A 16615-nucleotide genomic window follows, 5' to 3' on the forward strand; every position below is an offset into this window, starting at 1 on the left:
TTGTTTGCTAGTTATTTCATAGTTTCAAGTCTTACCTTAGATCTTTGACCCATTTTGAAACAATTTTTCTATATGGTGAGAGCTAAACCTAGTTTCATTCTTCTGCTTATGCATATCCAGTACCATGCAGTTTGAGCTATTGTAGCTTTGAATAGTCTATTTTGAAGTCAGGTATTGTAAAGATCCAACTTTGTTTTTGTTGTTGTTAGTAGTGGTAGTTTGTTTTTCTTGTTATTGCTTTGGATATTCTGTGTGTGGGATTTCTATATGAACTGTAAGGTGTTTTTTTTCACATTTCTGTAATGATGACTCTTAGTTTGGGGATGGGGATGGCATTGAATCTGTAGACTACTTTATATAATATTATCATTTTAATGGTATTAATTCTTCCCATCCATGCAAATAGTACATTTTCCATTTCTGATTTTCTTCTTGAATTTCTTTCATTGGACCAACTTCCTTGGTTAAATTTATTCCTATGTATTTTTGAAAGCTCTTGTGGATGACATTTCTTGCTTTATTTCTTTTTCACCAAAATAATTGTTGGAATATAAAATGTAACTGTTATTTATATGTTGATTTTGTGTTCTGAAACATTGTTAATTTAATTAAATTTGTTTTGTAACTATTTTTCAGTTCTGATAGACTTTTAATGGAGAATTTAGTTCTGCTATGCATTAAATCAAGTCTGTAAACAGGGATAATTTGATTTCTTACTTTATAATTTGGGTACTAATTATTTTTCTCTCTTCCCTACTTGTTTTTGCTAAGACTTCCAGTACTACTTAAACTATTAGTGCCACAATTGGACATTCTTGTCTTGCTTCAGATCTTAGAAGGAAATGCTCTCAGTTGTTTCCATTCAGTATGATATTGGCCATGGGCTTTTCTTACATAACCTTTATTGTTTTGGAATTCCTTCTGTACTTAATTTGTTGATAATTTTTATCATGAATGGTATTGAATTTTATAGAATGCTCTTTTGAGACCCCAGTCAGAAGATAAGATTTACAGATGACATGTTTTTTAGGAGGTATAAAAAAATGGGGGAAAGACAGGGCAGGGAGATACTGCATATAAAATATTTGGCATAGTTTTGAGTACATGATATATCTCTAAAATGTTAGTTCTTTCTCTGCCCATGTGTTCAGGAGAGAATGCCTAACTTAAGGGCCAAGAAATGGAGCTACAAACAGAACTCTGGGCTGACCAAGAGATGTCCTAGCCTGTTGTCCTCTAATTAAGGCAGGAGGAGGAGCAGAGCAGGCTATATCATCACAACAGCTAGATGGATAAGGGCAGGGAGTGACAGACAGCTCTTAATATCTTCAGTAGAAAGTGGGATGAACAAACAAGGACTTAAGAAGATGAATGAGGACTTTATGTGAATCAGATATTTTTAGAAAGGTTAAGTAAGGAGAGAATACAGAAGGTAAGAAGCTGGCACTTTCAGTAGTCTTCAGCAAAATGCTTCTTAAAGTGTGTTCCAGAGTTCCATTTCTCAAACATTATTGTGCATATAAATGACCTGAGAATAGTATTAAAATGCAGATTCTGAGTTGGTAGTTCCAGCTAAGACTGTGTCAGCTCAGGGTCTAAGCTGAGTGGTGAGGGCTTTTTTTTTTTTTTTTTGTACTGGGGATTGAACTCAGGGGCACTTAATCACTGTGCAACATCCCCAACCACATTTTGTATTATTCAGAGACAGGGTCTTACTGAGTTACTCAGGCTCTCCCTAAATTGCTGAGGCTGACTTTGAAGTCCCTATCCTCCTGCCTCAGCCTCTTAAGCCACTAGGATTAGAGTCATGCGCAATTGCACCCAGCTGTACATTATTTTGTTAAGATACTTATAGAGGTAGTAAGCCCAAGTCTCTCCTCAAGAGTATTTAGGGCACTCTGATTAAACAAAGGATAATGGATTTATTATGTGCCATATTTTATACAGATATTAATATGATAATATGACTGCAAAACTCTAACTTTAAGGGACAGAACCAGATACTTAAATTAACTATTTCTGAACCTCCTAGAGTACAGGACCTGCTTTTTTTCCTGGAGCATCTATTGATATTGTACAGAACTCTATGGAGGAATAGAAAGCCTCCTTAGGAGACCCCAAACTAAACTTTCTTCCACCTACTGAAGGAGAGCAGCACCAATCCCAGAGCCACTGGGAGAGCCTGGCCTCAGGCTCACATGGGCTCAGCCTTTCTCCTTGCTTCATCAAGAGGACTTGGAGAGGTGCCTTTGTACAGTATATTTACTTTGCTTCATTTCTAGGTGAGTTCATCTTTTCCTGGAATAAAGGAGAAGTACCTGAGTGAATACTGTTTTTCTGGTACCTACATCCTCTCCCTCCTTCTGCATGGCTATCATTTCACAAGCAAGTCCTGGGAAAACATTCATTTTATGGGCAAGGTAATTTGGCAATGCATTGGGTTCTGGGGAAGTTGGGTGGTAGCTACTAAAGCTTGGGTCTTGAAAATGGTAGGAGTTGACCTGATTTGTTTTGGCCTGATGTTCTCTTCTGCCATTTCACCCCTAACCCATGCTGCCATACTGTGTGAAGCCCTGCTGGGAATATCAACCACCTATGGGCATCTCCCCAAGGAGCGCAACCTGCATTCTCACTTGTACCTGTCTGCCCACAGAACAGTGGCTAATTGTCTTAAAACAAAAAATGAGAGGTTAATATAAATCATTTCAGTAGCCACAGTGATTGTGTTGTGCTGACTTCAAAATCCATCCCAGGGGCCAGGGTTCTGGCTTAGTGGTAGAACATTTGCCTAGAATATCTGAGGCACTGGATTTGATCCTCAGCACCACATGAAAATTAACATATAAAATAAAATAAAGTTATTAGAGTCCATGACTGTATGGAGTAACTTCAAAATAAAATCTCTTCCTAAAGCCCCTTGCACAAACTTAGAAAGGATGATCATGGTTCCTTGTAAGGAATGGAAGCCTTGTTGGTTATTGCTTCAAGAGTGACCAATCAGAGCCCTGTGCCAGGAAAGGAACTGAGTAGTTGGGAATGGGGCTGATGCTTAGAAGCCAGGCTTAGCTGGAGCCATAGTGCAACCTCACTGCTGTTTTTGCCATAGCGCCACCTGCAGGTAATCATGAGTATGGAAACTTTGACATCAGCTGTGTGACAGGCTTGACAAAAAATACCAAGAGTAAAAAAAGAAAAAGAGTCTCATTATTGGAGATTTTAAAACCATGTACACTAAGGGAAAACACATTTTAATTCCATTTAAAATATGGTAATATCAAGCAAAATAATTCACTGATGCACATGCTGCAGCAGCTCCAAATACAGTAGTATGAGTCCATTCTTTTCAGTATGGGCCTTCTAATTCAAACTCATATGTTTTCCTGATTTTAATATCTCAGACTCCCTTCCATCCCATCACAGTCTATTTTGTTTCTCTGAAGGAACTAGTTCACATTTTTGACTGACACACAGAGCAGCCCTGATTTCTAAAGCCTGAGTGATAACTACTTTACCTCTGGAGCCTCCTTGACACATGCAGTCCCATAAGGTTTCCATTCCCCACAGGAAGTGGATGTTTTACAAATTATGAATTCCCAATATTAGTAAGGGTTTGGGGGAGAAGGGACATGTACTGTATGACAATGTGTGCCAAGAGCCTTAAAAATGGGCACATCGTGGTGTCCAATTACTCCATTTTTAGGATTTAGAAATGACTGGCTAAGGTGAGTGAGAGTGATTATATAAGGCAGTTCATGCCAGGGACAATGAAGTGGAAACAATGTAGGACTCTCTTAATAAACCTGGAGGATGTTCTCTAGGGATTGTTAAATGAATTATTGTGTGCACAATTTAACTCCACTTCTTTGTAATTAAAAAGTTCTCAGAGAGCACTAGAAGGATATGCCACAAAATGTGTAGCAATTTCTGAGTGGTGACATGTGAGGGTTTTAATTTTCTTCTTTCCTTCTATCTGTACCTCCTAATACTTCTTCTGTGGCCATGCACAACTCATGTAATAAAAGCATTTCCACATTTAACATTTAAAGATTCCCTATATTCCAATAAGTTCTGAGGTGACTGGAAATTATTCCTATAAGAGGATCACTGTGTGTTTTATCATTTAATAAGAAACCTTCCCATGCATGTGCATAGTCTGCCCACATTTGTGAGGTTGATTTACTGTTTTCCACAGCTTTCCCCTAAGTGAATCATGTAGAAGGCCTGATTATTTACAGATGTTTCTTGGCTTGACAAAGGTATAAAAGGCCAGAGACATTCATTATTCCTTCACCCTTTTACCTGCTTCCTCTCACCTTCCTTTATCCCTCTTCCCCACTCCACACATTGATTTAAGCAGGAGAATAAGAATGCCAAGTTCCAAAACTGCAGTGGGCAGTCACTCACCAAAGGCCTTTCTGAACTTTGGGACTATGGCAGTGAGGCTTCAAACTCTCTTCTAATCCTTTGTTTGTATTTTCCCCACAACCATATTCCCAATAGACTATGAAATCAATCCATTTAGAAAATTGCATGGGGTGCTGTCAACATGTCAGCCTACGGTGTCCTGGATGAGGTTGGAAGAAACCTGTAAAGTATCTCTTGGACCATAAACAACACATTTTCCTCACTCTTGCAGATCGAAAAATCCAGCGCCGGGTGGACATTGGGCTACATGCTGAACCTAACCAACATGATCCCAGCTGAGCAGCCATTCACCGCACCTCTCTACCACTCAACATATGTATTCCTCATGGTCCTCTTCTCCCTGATATTAGTCTCAGGGATCATTGCAACCTTGTTTATATGTAAGAAATCTTCATATTTCTGGAGAGAAATGGTATAGCAGAAGCACCTGAAATCTTCTGCCTGGACTCAGAACAAACCTGCCCAGGGAGTGCCTCCCTCCATGCAGCAGTGTGTGGTGTCCAGCAGCCTCCTCCTGTGCCTGCCAGGGTGTCTTGACTAGCACAAAGCTTCCTTGGCTTCCTCTGAGGCATTTTCTTGGGAGGTAATTCACCACCCTCTGCCTCAAGAACTTCCTGACAGACGCTGTCTTATGAGTCTTTCCCACCTACCTTGTCCTCCTTTGTATTGTGTACTTGTGCAGGTCTTTGAGACCTGCCACTTTTCATGATTTTTGCTTTATAAAAGAACAATATTGACTCTGTCTGGAAGAACTGAGAGTCCTGAGTCCTGTGCTGGGAAGTGGATTGGCTAAAAGAAGAATCTCAGGAACTGGTTCAGTCTTATTCTTTGAGGATCCCTCTCTACCCCCTGCTTCCCATTTATTAAGAAAGCCATACAATGCCTTTGGGGAGTGCAGACCCTATGTCCTTCTCAACCTTGCCCCTTAGGGCAGGAGAATTTTCTAGAATAGGCAAATGTGTGCTAAGGCCAAAGAGTTTTGCAAAGGGATCTGTGCCCATGCAGTTAATAAAATTCTTAATCCTTTTGACATAGGGGTGTGGATTTGTCACATATTCCTGTCAGGAGCTGCCCTGGATGAACACACCTTTAAGTCCTGATACTTCAGGGCACTGAACAATTATTGCAATAACTTGGGTGTTACCCCAGCTCGGATTACAAGGCATGGCTCCAAGTGGATGTTGCCTGCACCTGGAGCTATGCCTTGTGAGTTACACTCACTTCTTCCATTGTAATCCTACCCCTTTGCCCTTTTTAGGATAGAATGTTCCATGGGACCTCCCCTTGTGTGTCCCCTACATAAGAATAAAGAATTCCAGTGGCTCTCTCTCTTTCCACAGACCCCTAAGGTCTCAGAACCATCCCCGGATTATTGAAAAAGTACTTCTGTGTGTTTGTGTGCTTTGTCGTTTTCTTAAGTTATTGAAATAGTCCGATTTTGTGAACCCAGCATTACATTAGGTCGACAACTAGCATAGATAGTGATATATTCCTAGGTGATGTCCAATGCTACAGAGTGGAATGCTCACATAGGAGATTTTAAAAAAGCAGATGCACATATAGGCATTCAGATTTCAAGACAAATTATGAGGTAGGTGTATACTTGCTAGGAAGAAAAATTAAAGATACAAGTCAGGGTTGGGAATGTGCACCCTACAATGAATCTTTGAATTTTGAGCTCATTATGTTAAAACACATATAACATAAAATTCACCATCTGAACACTTAATTCAGTGCAGTTCAGTGACATTCAGTGCATTTGCAATGTTGTGCAAACATCAGCTCTGTTAGTTCAATAACATTTCATCACCAAGAAGTTGCAGAGACAAGACTGTCACAAACCCCTCAGCTAACAGCTGAATGTGCTAATCAACTTCACTTCAAAGAGGACCAGTGGAGTTTTAAAGGAAGGCCAAATTTTATTGTCCAGAGGTGTCATTTAGAGATAGGGTGGTATCAGAATGGAGTGGTATGCTTTTGCCCTGTCAAAGTAATTACATGCCATAATGGACCAGGAACCCAGTCTGAAAGTGTTGTTACCATCTCTGTCACCCAAACTTGGGCTTCCTTTACTTATTCCATGGAATATTTCGTGAAAGAACTAGCTATGGGCCTTATCATGGAGCCATGAGAACCTGTGCTTGCTTCCTTTAAGGATTGCTGCAAGGCTGAGGCAGGAGGATTGTGAATTCAATAGTTACCTGTTGAGTGGGACTGAGTGGTGATGTCTTATTCTCACTACTATCAGGCTCACTGTCCATGTCTGGATCTGGGGACTGACTGTTGAGCTGATGCGGGAAGGAAGAGTCTCCCAGAAACAAGAAGCCAAATGTCCCTAAATCTTTTGAATAACCAAACCATTTTAACAACAGGTGAATATAAATTTAATAAGGCTGTGGACAGGAATCTTTCCTTTTTATTACAATCAAACTTACTGGACCTTGATTAGGAATGAGGAATACAACTGGAACACATATAAACTCTTTCCCATGGCAGAACAAAACACTTTTATGGAGATAATCTGATAATCAACAGGCATGATCTAATCTCAGTTCTCTTCAAGGAAAGGTTTGTTTATTTTTTGTTGTTGTTATTGTTGTTTTTAGTTAGATCCAAGATTTGCTTTGGGCCATTCTGGGTAGTTAACCAAATGGATCCCCATCAACTAATTTTAATATTGGGTTGGCTACTTTTTATAATTGATTACTCTTTATCTCTGTACTTTACCCAGGACTCAAAACTTGGTTCTACAAAACCTTCTACTTTATAATATGGGAATTTTTTGTGAACTCACAGTGGAAGGAAATAACCATAAATGGTTTCCTCTATAGAAAAAAATGAAGGTACCTAATTAGAGAGAGAGAGAGAGAGAGAGAGAGAGAGAGTGAGTTTCACCATAGTTAGGGGGAGAGTAATGTTCCAACTCATTCTATTCTTCACTTAGTAATAAATATGCTCATCATATATGTAGCCAGTGATTAGTTATTACCAAATTGGTCAGTGTATGACTAACAGTACACTTAAAGAGAAAAAGACAGGTAATACCGGGTGTGGTGGCCCATTCCTGTAATCTCAGCATCTCAGGAGACTGAGGCAGGAGGATTGTGAATTCAAGACCAGTCTCAGCAACTTAGCAAGGCCTTAAACAACTTAGCAAGACCTATTCTCTAAATAAAATATAAAAAGGGGCTGGGAATATGGCTCAGTGGTTAAGCACCCCTGGATTCAATCCCCGATTGAACAAATAAATAGATTAATTAAAAGGCAAGTAATAAAGCCTCATCTTTCCCTGTGTATTGGGTGGTTATGCAGCTATACATGCTGTACCATCCTTACTATTATATTTATTATATGCAAAGATTCATATTATTATTAAATGAGATTTTAAGATCCTAGCTGAGAATTTTACTTTATTCCTGAGGTTTCTCTGATATCCTAAGATGCCTGTTATGTTATCTAGCATGTCTGAGGAGTGACCTTGGGAACATTTCACCTGGATTTAAAGATAATACAAGATAATTAAAAAATGCTTGCATTGCTCAAAATGCAATATGAATATCAAAATAAATGTCAGTCTTTTAATAGCTCACAGAACAGATTTCTACATTATAGTAAAAGTACTATTAAACTATATTACCATTTATTCTAAACTTAAAAGATGAGCTGAATTTCACCCAAATTGTTCTGGTTCCTCTGATTCAAATTTCAATATTTGCTATCTTGTTAGAGCATGAGAGTTTCTCATAATTAGCTTCACTCAGTAACCATATGGTTCTTTCAGTTAGTACTAGTTTTGATTTTTTTTATCACAACCTCAAAGTTTTCATGTTTGCAGGTCTGCAAGTCAGCTGAGAATCTCTACTTCCACTGGTGAGTCTGGATCAGACCCATTACCTTATTTCTTATTTTCCCTGCCCAGTGGCTTCTTGGAACACATTCCCATGATGAATGTAGAGGCTCATGAGAGTGACAGGGAAAGAGATGTCTCTTATGGCTTCAGCCAGGTCTTATCCCTTCTCAATTCCACCTACATCCTATTGACAAAACCAAGCCATTTGACCAAGCTCATTCTCAGCAAGTCAGAGAAATGCTTGGAGAAATGGCAAAGTCGGACAGCAAAGGACTAGACAATTAATTCTAAAACAGGAAAGGAGTGAAGCATTGGATGCAATGATTCAACATACCAGTGTCTCATTTACTGAAATGTAAAGTTTGTTTCCTTTAAATTAGAAACTACTTAACTTGTGTACAAATAGACTCCTAGAAAAATCACTACTTTCCAGGGTGTATCAGTCTTCAACTTCTTTACAGAAAGAAGCTTTCATCAAGATGATCTGGCAACTCCCAAATTAGACTTATCGTCTCAACTGGTAGATTGCCTGAGAGATTATGTGTCTATTTATTTTTCTTACTTTGTATGTTTAGGACAATGTATGGCTAATTATCCAACTTTTATTTGCACTTGAGACCAATATAACTGAATACAACAGTTTGATCACAGGCAGAATTGGTGTCATTCAGGACTATTTACTGGATGAAGACATTTGCCATGGCTTTTGCATTTCTCTAAGTAGATAAATTAGTTTCAAATGTAAATTGACACAATGGTGGCATCACCTTTATCAGCACTGGAATTGACTTGTGGTTTGTATATCCCTTTTGTATGCTGAATAGCAAAACTCATCAGAGACCAAGGATGTGGCAATGACAAGTGAGATATATTCATCTAATAAACTTCACCTCTTCTAGTGAAGTTCTATGAAGGGAGGAGAGGGAGGGGAGTCTTGGAAGCTAGGTAGGGAATGGGATATATTTGGGATGCTGTAAATTGAACTTGACCTTTATTCCTAACTCTGATCCTCCCCCTATATTTTCCATGATCAATGCCATCACTACCTCACCTAACCAAGACCATAATCAACTTCATCAATAGGAGGTACCCATTCTGCCTTTATAACATTTTCCTTTTTGATCCTCCTTTCTAGTCTCACTGGTATTGTCCCATAAAACACCTGCACTAATAGATTTCTCTTGCCTCCCATCTATTGCAGCTAGGTTAATCTCTATGAAAAGTAGATTCAACCCCATTGTTCACCAACTGCAATCATTCATGACTTTCTAATGCCTACAAAATATAGCCAAGCTCACCAGCATATGTTCCAGGCTTTCAACAAGCCATGGCTGACATCTCTCTCGGGCTCACACCCCATTTCACTCTTCTGATTTTCCTTATTCTCCAGCCAGTTGGACTGATCTTTCCTAATGCTGTTCAAGTTGTCATCTCAACTCAGATGACAGCTTGTCCCGCTACACTTTCAAAGTTCAGCTCTAACTTCACTCCTTCAAGAAGCCTTCTCCAAGTCTCTAAGTCACAATGCTTCCTTGTGCTACCACAACACTGTTCTTGAGCCTCTGTTACAGAACTCAGGCCATTCTGTCCAGTATCTGGATTATGTTCCTTGGAACAAAATATGTGACCTATTTGTTTTGGAAAAGTAAGAGTTAGAACCTATGATAAAAGCCATAGCAAACCTCCCTCTCCACTACCAGGTCAACTACAAACCCACTGTTCCTGGTAGGTGCTCAGTATTACTCTTTCTGCTTCATTGCCTTTATGTTATCTCTTAACATGACCATCTTCCCCTCCAGCTCTTAAGGATCAACTCAACTTTGAATTCCAGGGTGAAGTTGTCTTTGATTACTCCAGCAATATGGAAATTTTCCAGCTTGGAATATGTAGCGCTTGATTGTACATATTATTAAGACAGAATTTTAGAAATAAGAATGAACCTTAAAAGACCATGCTAACCTAAATTTAATGTGCATGCAAATCATCTGGGGATCTTGTTGAAATAAAAATTATTTAGTTTCAATTGATTAATAAATGATTGAGTCTAGCATGAGGTTCAAGGTTCTACATTTCAAACAATGCTCATACTGTCACCCAGGGACCGCACTTTGGGTATCAAAGATATAGACCACATTAATCATTCCAGGGAGTTTCTTTTACTGGCTCTCAGACATGTGGTCATCTGCACCTGACAACTGTTCTTCATGAGCAGCTCTTTTCACAATGGGCCAGCTCAAGGGCTACTTACAAAGCTCACCCATCCTCCCCAAACATCCAAGTGTTTGTCAGTTTTCTGTGCCTCAGGAGATTCCTCCCACTGTCTTAGTCTTAGTGACAACCTGCTTATCCTCAAGGCATTTCTTCCAGCTCTTTGAGCTGATCCCTATAGTGTCCTACACCCTGCCCCCCACCACCCATCCTTGGAAGCCCAGGAGAAAGAGTTGGTAGGGGATATATCATGCCAGCCCACATGCAACCTTTAAAAACTGTTTAAAAGTTTAGCTGTTTTCTTCTTATTCCTATCTGTGGTACATTTTTCCTTCTTGGTCACTCTACTAGGGATGAAAGAGCTAGACACTCTCAGGAATTTAGTTCAGCTAGGTCTTAACAAACTACGGTTTTGTACCTTAGTCAGCTGGTTAGAAGCTATATATACACAATGATTATTTGTAAAATAAGTAAAGAAATCATAAAATTATTTTCAAACTTCTGAAAATTTAAAAAATTTTAATGGACAAATACTGTATATACTTATGGGATATAATGTGATGTTCTGATTGGCTTGTATACTGAAGAAAAATTCAAGTTAATTGACATATCTATCACCTCATCAATTCCTTAATTTTTTATGATGAGGACATTAAAAATCTATTCTTTTAGCAGGAAGTTGATATTTACACAGTTTGCAATGAGAAATGTGATTCATTATCTATATAAATAAAGATGGAGTCTCAATAAATCAAGTAGATTTCCAGTTTTGGAAAGGCAACAGTGTTTTGTATTTCACATGGTCAGCTTCCTTAGGTATACTATACTCTTTACACTTTTGAAAGAAACATACAACATGGATGGATACTTTTATAATTGCACAACTTTTGTTTGAAAATTGTCCTCTCAGTGCTGTTTTTTTTAATAGTAAAACTATAAAGCTCTTTTCTTTAGCCCTGCAATATACCAGCATACCATAATTATCACGAAATGCTTAAATTAAGAACTTTTGTGCTGTTCCATATCCATTGGATATTTTAGCTCTATAATAGCCAACATGAAGTTGGAAATTCATGTGAAGAACATGGTTTGCATCTGCTCTGGGCTCTGCAGCTAAATCCATTTGAAGAGTATATTCATTGACTTTCTTCTGTGCTAGGAGCCACAGCAAAAGTATTATGATACATGGCACCTTTGGTTAAGGTGACTGCCAGCTAGCCATTGAGATGATATGATTATGTTAAGATTTACATTCATATGGAAATTGAACTCCTGGTGTTCACCTCGGCCTGCTACAGGACTCGTGTTACGGGACTCATGTTACGGGACTCCCGGAGAGTTCTCATTGGTTGGGGAAGGATAGTAGGAGGGAATTTCGGGGGGAGGTGCGGGCCCGGTTCCAGTAGACGCACACATGTGTGTGGACCAGCTTGCTAGCCGGGCGCACGCGGGGCACTGGCGGCCCTTTTAAAAATAAAGCTTTGTTCCTGCTTGAGTGGCTTGTGATTCTGTGCCCAGCTGGGTTGTGGCACTTCTGGACAAGCTACTCTGTTAATATAATGAAAACAAGTTATTTTTAATTTTTGTCAGAACTTTAAAATATTAACCAAAAGAGAATATTGTCCATATCCATGCACCCACTGAGGAGCTTCATGAATTATCATCATCTTGCCAGTCTTGTAGAAATCAGTGCTATACATCATCTCAAATGGGACAAGATCACAATTTCAGATGAGACACAGAGCAGTGTGTTGTGTAACCAAGGAGAATTATTAAGCAAAAGGTGAAGGTACACTCCCAGTACAGGAGGGCGGGTCATCCTGATCAGGAGCATCCCTCTACCCTGGTTTTGGGTTCATGCTGTCTTTATGACCAATATTGTCTGAATTTTGTTCTTCCCCTTTCCCTACCTCACATGATTAACAAACATGATTGACAAGTAGTGTCATATAACTCTAAGTGAAAGGCACATGTGCTGTCCCAGCATACTCCTAAAAGCCCACAAAGAGGGTGGATGCAAAACTGCAATGCATGGCAATGTGCCAAACATTACCTTAGGGCATATTTTAGCTTAGTGTGCATGCACCTGGGGACCAGTTGGGACCTGTTTGACCCAGTGTGCTACTTCCAGAAAAAAACCACAGTTCTGACTGGAATTGGGCATTGGCTCTTGTCACTGGGTCTTGGGACCCTCCTTCTTGGTCCACCTCTTTTTCCTCTTCCTTCCTATGGGCTTGCTCATGTCTGTACTAACTACCCAACAAATAGACCTCAGGTGCTTCCTGATGTAGGGCACTGAGAAGGTTGTTTATGTTCTAATATGTACATTTAGAAAATAGAATCAAAGTGCCACGAGGGGGCAAAATTGTGACATATGCAATCTAGGGGAGAAATAAAGAATGTCCACGCACTTCTGTCCCTTTCAATGCTTTATTCACTCAAATTACTCAATACAATTTCATTCTATAGGTTCTTAATCAAGAAAATGACAATCCTTAATGCTAGGCACTGCAATAGACATAATCAGTTCACAGCAAACAATTCTAGATTAATTCTAAGCACTTCAAAACATACTTAAGCATGATAGGCTAATGACAGACATTCCCTGTGCATGCTAAATTCAAAAGTCTTAAGCCTTTTTGTCCAGCAGATGCACACTCACTCAGACCGCAGTGACCAGGTCCAGAACCAAGGCAGGCTTTTCCTGGCGTAGAGTGGACAGCTGGTTGAGGAGAAGGTTGTAGGGAGATGTTGCGGCTCTCACCAAGGTCCAGACGAGGCAGTAGAGTTTGAGAGTGGTGAGGATCACACAGAGGCTCAGGAAACGATGACAAGTGATGGGATGTCAGGTCCTCATCAGGCTCTCCAGCTCAAGGGCATCCTTGTTTCAGCTGGCTGAAACCTTGTTCATCAGCTCTATTATTTATAAACTTTGGGGCTTTTGACTCCCCTTTCAATCTTTATCAGCTACCACTGGCTTTCTCAGTGACATCTTTTATGGTGGGGTCAGAAACTTCTGGTCTGGTGGTCTCCACCCTGATCTTCTCAATGAAATTTCCCTCTTATCAGGGAGGACAGCCTGCCAGGGGTTTCACTGTTTATCAGGGTGAGGGGAAGTAACTTGTTTGTGACCATACTGGAGGTATCTGTGGGTGTGCCTGGTGAGACTGCAGGTTTCAAACTGGAGTTTTTAAAATGGAGTTGCTTAGGCTCAGGCCTAAGGCCATCCTCACACAAAGTTTAAAGACTCATAAAAGGGACATTTAAGATGACTGACAATTTTAAAAGAGAACTATATATAAGTAAGTTCTGAATGTTTATACTAGAGAAATAGGCCCCAGCTTAAATTTGTCATGTGTCTGACAAGAGTCACGTATCATAGGACTGTGTTCTCCATTCCAGGATACAGGATTTTTGCCTGTCCCCCTAATCCTTTACATGATGACAGCTGGCTATTTTGTGGCAAAATCTCTGGGTTTATAATAGAAAAGCTTTGAAAAATGAGCCAGCAGATAGAGTGGCAGAAAGACATAACGAGGGACTGGGTATTTTAACTGCTCTCAACATATAGAATTCAATGAGCAGTAAAAATCCTCAGTGAGGTTACACTGTCAGAACAAATACAATACCCACTATTACTCATATAGAGCAAGAAACAAAATTTTACTTGGATCACCAGGATCCTCAGAGAAATTTCTTGGAGAAAAAATAATGCAGGGAACTCATTAAAAGTCACCCAAATGAATCAAATAAATTGAGAATGTCTGTGAAGTGTACTTCCAAAACTTTAGAAATGCATAGAGAATTAATTTCTTGTTTACAAAACATAGGACCATTGTTCCGAGAGCAAATAACTATATTAATTTGGATCTTATTTGTTCAATTTAAATTTGTTAAGCAAAGGGTCATTTCTCATCCTCGTGTTAATATCTTTTTCTTCTACTATCATTTCTCCTTCTCTAAACATACTCCGTTATTTCAGAGAGAAATGTGTACATTTTTTTATTCTTTTCTAAATTTATTTCAATCTATGTATCTCTCATCTATGGCCATATGCTTTTTTTTTTCCTATTTAATTTTGGCGAGAGATGTCATTGGGAGGGAGAAGTAAATCTATGTTCCAGATAGAAAATGTCTGCCTCAGTTATTACAATTAGTCTGCTTAGTGGCCTTACAGTTTATAACACACTTCCATATGTCACTATCACATTTTACCATAATCTCAGAAGGAATGTAGGACAAGGAAGAGTATGGCCAATCAGATCACCCAGGACATTCAGACGACAAAACAGAAGCTCACCAAGTTGAGGGACCTATGGATATCTGAGCTGGATACTGTCAGGTCAGTGGCGGTGACTTAGGAACAAAGCACCAAGCAGCCTGAGTGTGCGAAAGAAACATCAATCAGGTGCCTGCAAAAACGCCAGTCAGTCAGCAGGATGTCCTGGCCAATCCTAGAGTTCAGCCAGCTCCCCTGACCAAGTCCAGCAGGACAAGGGACTCTAAAAATCCCTTTTCCTGTCCCAAGCCCTTCCCTTCCTGCCATAAGCCCCATAAAATTCCAATCAGGTCAAGCTCCCACTCGGTTTCTCCTCAGACCCTCCTCCTGTCCACTCTGTCGGTCTGATTGAGTTCGGATTGGTAGTGAGTCTCAAATAAAGCCTCTTTCGCGGCCTTTTAAAATCTGCTTCCTTTGTTCGACACTCCTTGCCTGACTTCACAGATACATCTTCTGAAGCTGAAGTCATGGAAGGTTAACATGCTTTTTGATAAAACAGTCCATAGCATTAACTAGTTGGACTCAATATGATGTTTCCATTTTTGAAACAAGTAATATTATAAATGAAGATCCTTACTCCTACATACCTGCTATAGCTGGAGTTGCAAAGTCAAATGTCAGGAAGGTTAATGAACTAAGTGAAAGATAGCCAAAATAAAGAAAATGATAAAAAGGCAATTGACATTAAGTTTCAGTGCAGCAGAGCCTAGGAAGGGATGGTGAATTGCCTCCAGACAACTGGAGAGGCTTTCTTTATGTAGAGAAAATAGCCAAATCAGTTACAATTGACTATTTCTTTGTATGACTACTGTACAAATCTGTTTTTTTCTAAATCTGATTTTTCAAGTAATCTGTATTTTTATGTGATATCTTCCCTATAATTGAGGCAACTTAAAAATAATGGACTCAATCAAAACACTTTTGTATGTGATATTTGGCCACTTGTTTGAGACATCTTCTGGGCTGATAATTTCCCTCCCCAACACCAAATGCTCTTTAATCCCCACCCCATACTCCAAACTCTAGTACTATTATCTCAAGCCCTAAACTACCTCAATTTAGTTATTTGGATGTTTAATTTCTTAACATTTAGGTATAGTTATAATGATACATCTATCTATGCTATTATATTTTTAAAATATGTTCCACTGTATAATCCCAGAAATTTGGTGTTATTAAAGAACGCTGAGTGTGTTCTTTAATATTTGTGTGTTCTATAATATTTGTAAGATGTGCATATATTTGGTTTGGTCCATAATATTATTATTTAAGGAAACGGTTCTTGAGTTTAAAAAAAAAAATTTCCTTATGTATCATTGTTCCTATGTTACTGTATCAGGTTAGGCCTAAGAACAAAGATGGGAGAACCATCAAGGATTTATTCAGAATGACAATTTGACCAAACGATTTTGAAGCTTCAATTTATTTAACGCTAAGTGGTTATTTCAGATTATTAAGTCATTGGAAATTCTGAGTTTCCACTTAAGCCACAATGTAGCTACCTAACCTAGAACATTACTTTTGCAGCAGTTTATTTCCGCATCTTCCTTTTCCCAAATGCAAGGCTGTTTTAAAGATCTAAGTTTCTTCACAACTGCACTGCCAAGCATTACGCTCCACACGGAAAGCTGTCAATCAACATTTGTCGAGTGTTTGAATGAATGCAAGCATACAGACCACTTTTGTGCAGCATTCCACGCTAGTAACTTCCCTAACTTCATCTTCCCACATTTCCCAGGACAAGTTCCAAACCACATACATTTACTAGTTATTTTCACTCGGGGCGCAGTATTGGGGAAATAAAAAAACAAATGCAAGTTGTTTCATTTATTTGGCAATGCTATTACAGAAGT

The 16615-nt window shown here is 39.2% G+C and overlaps 1 protein-coding gene across 3 annotated transcripts in view; it reads left to right on the plus strand.

Annotated features, from left to right (window-relative positions):
- Entpd1 (ectonucleoside triphosphate diphosphohydrolase 1) overlaps nt 1–5787 on the plus strand; it is a 112618-nt gene extending 106831 nt beyond the window's left edge. For all 3 annotated transcript variants that reach the window (XM_026394800.2, XM_026394801.2, XM_026394802.2), the window contains 2 exons: nt 2283–2420; nt 4637–5787. In XM_026394800.2, coding sequence (XP_026250585.1) covers nt 2283–2420; nt 4637–4843 — 345 coding nt within the window. In that variant the 3' untranslated portion in view covers nt 4844–5787. The remainder of the gene's footprint in view (nt 1–2282; nt 2421–4636) is intronic.
- The last annotated feature ends 10828 nt before the right edge of the window (nt 5788–16615 follow it).

The sequence above is a fragment of the Urocitellus parryii genome, chromosome 5, assembly GCF_045843805.1.
Source record: "Urocitellus parryii isolate mUroPar1 chromosome 5, mUroPar1.hap1, whole genome shotgun sequence".
In the NCBI taxonomy this organism is placed as follows: Eukaryota; Metazoa; Chordata; class Mammalia; order Rodentia; family Sciuridae; genus Urocitellus; species Urocitellus parryii.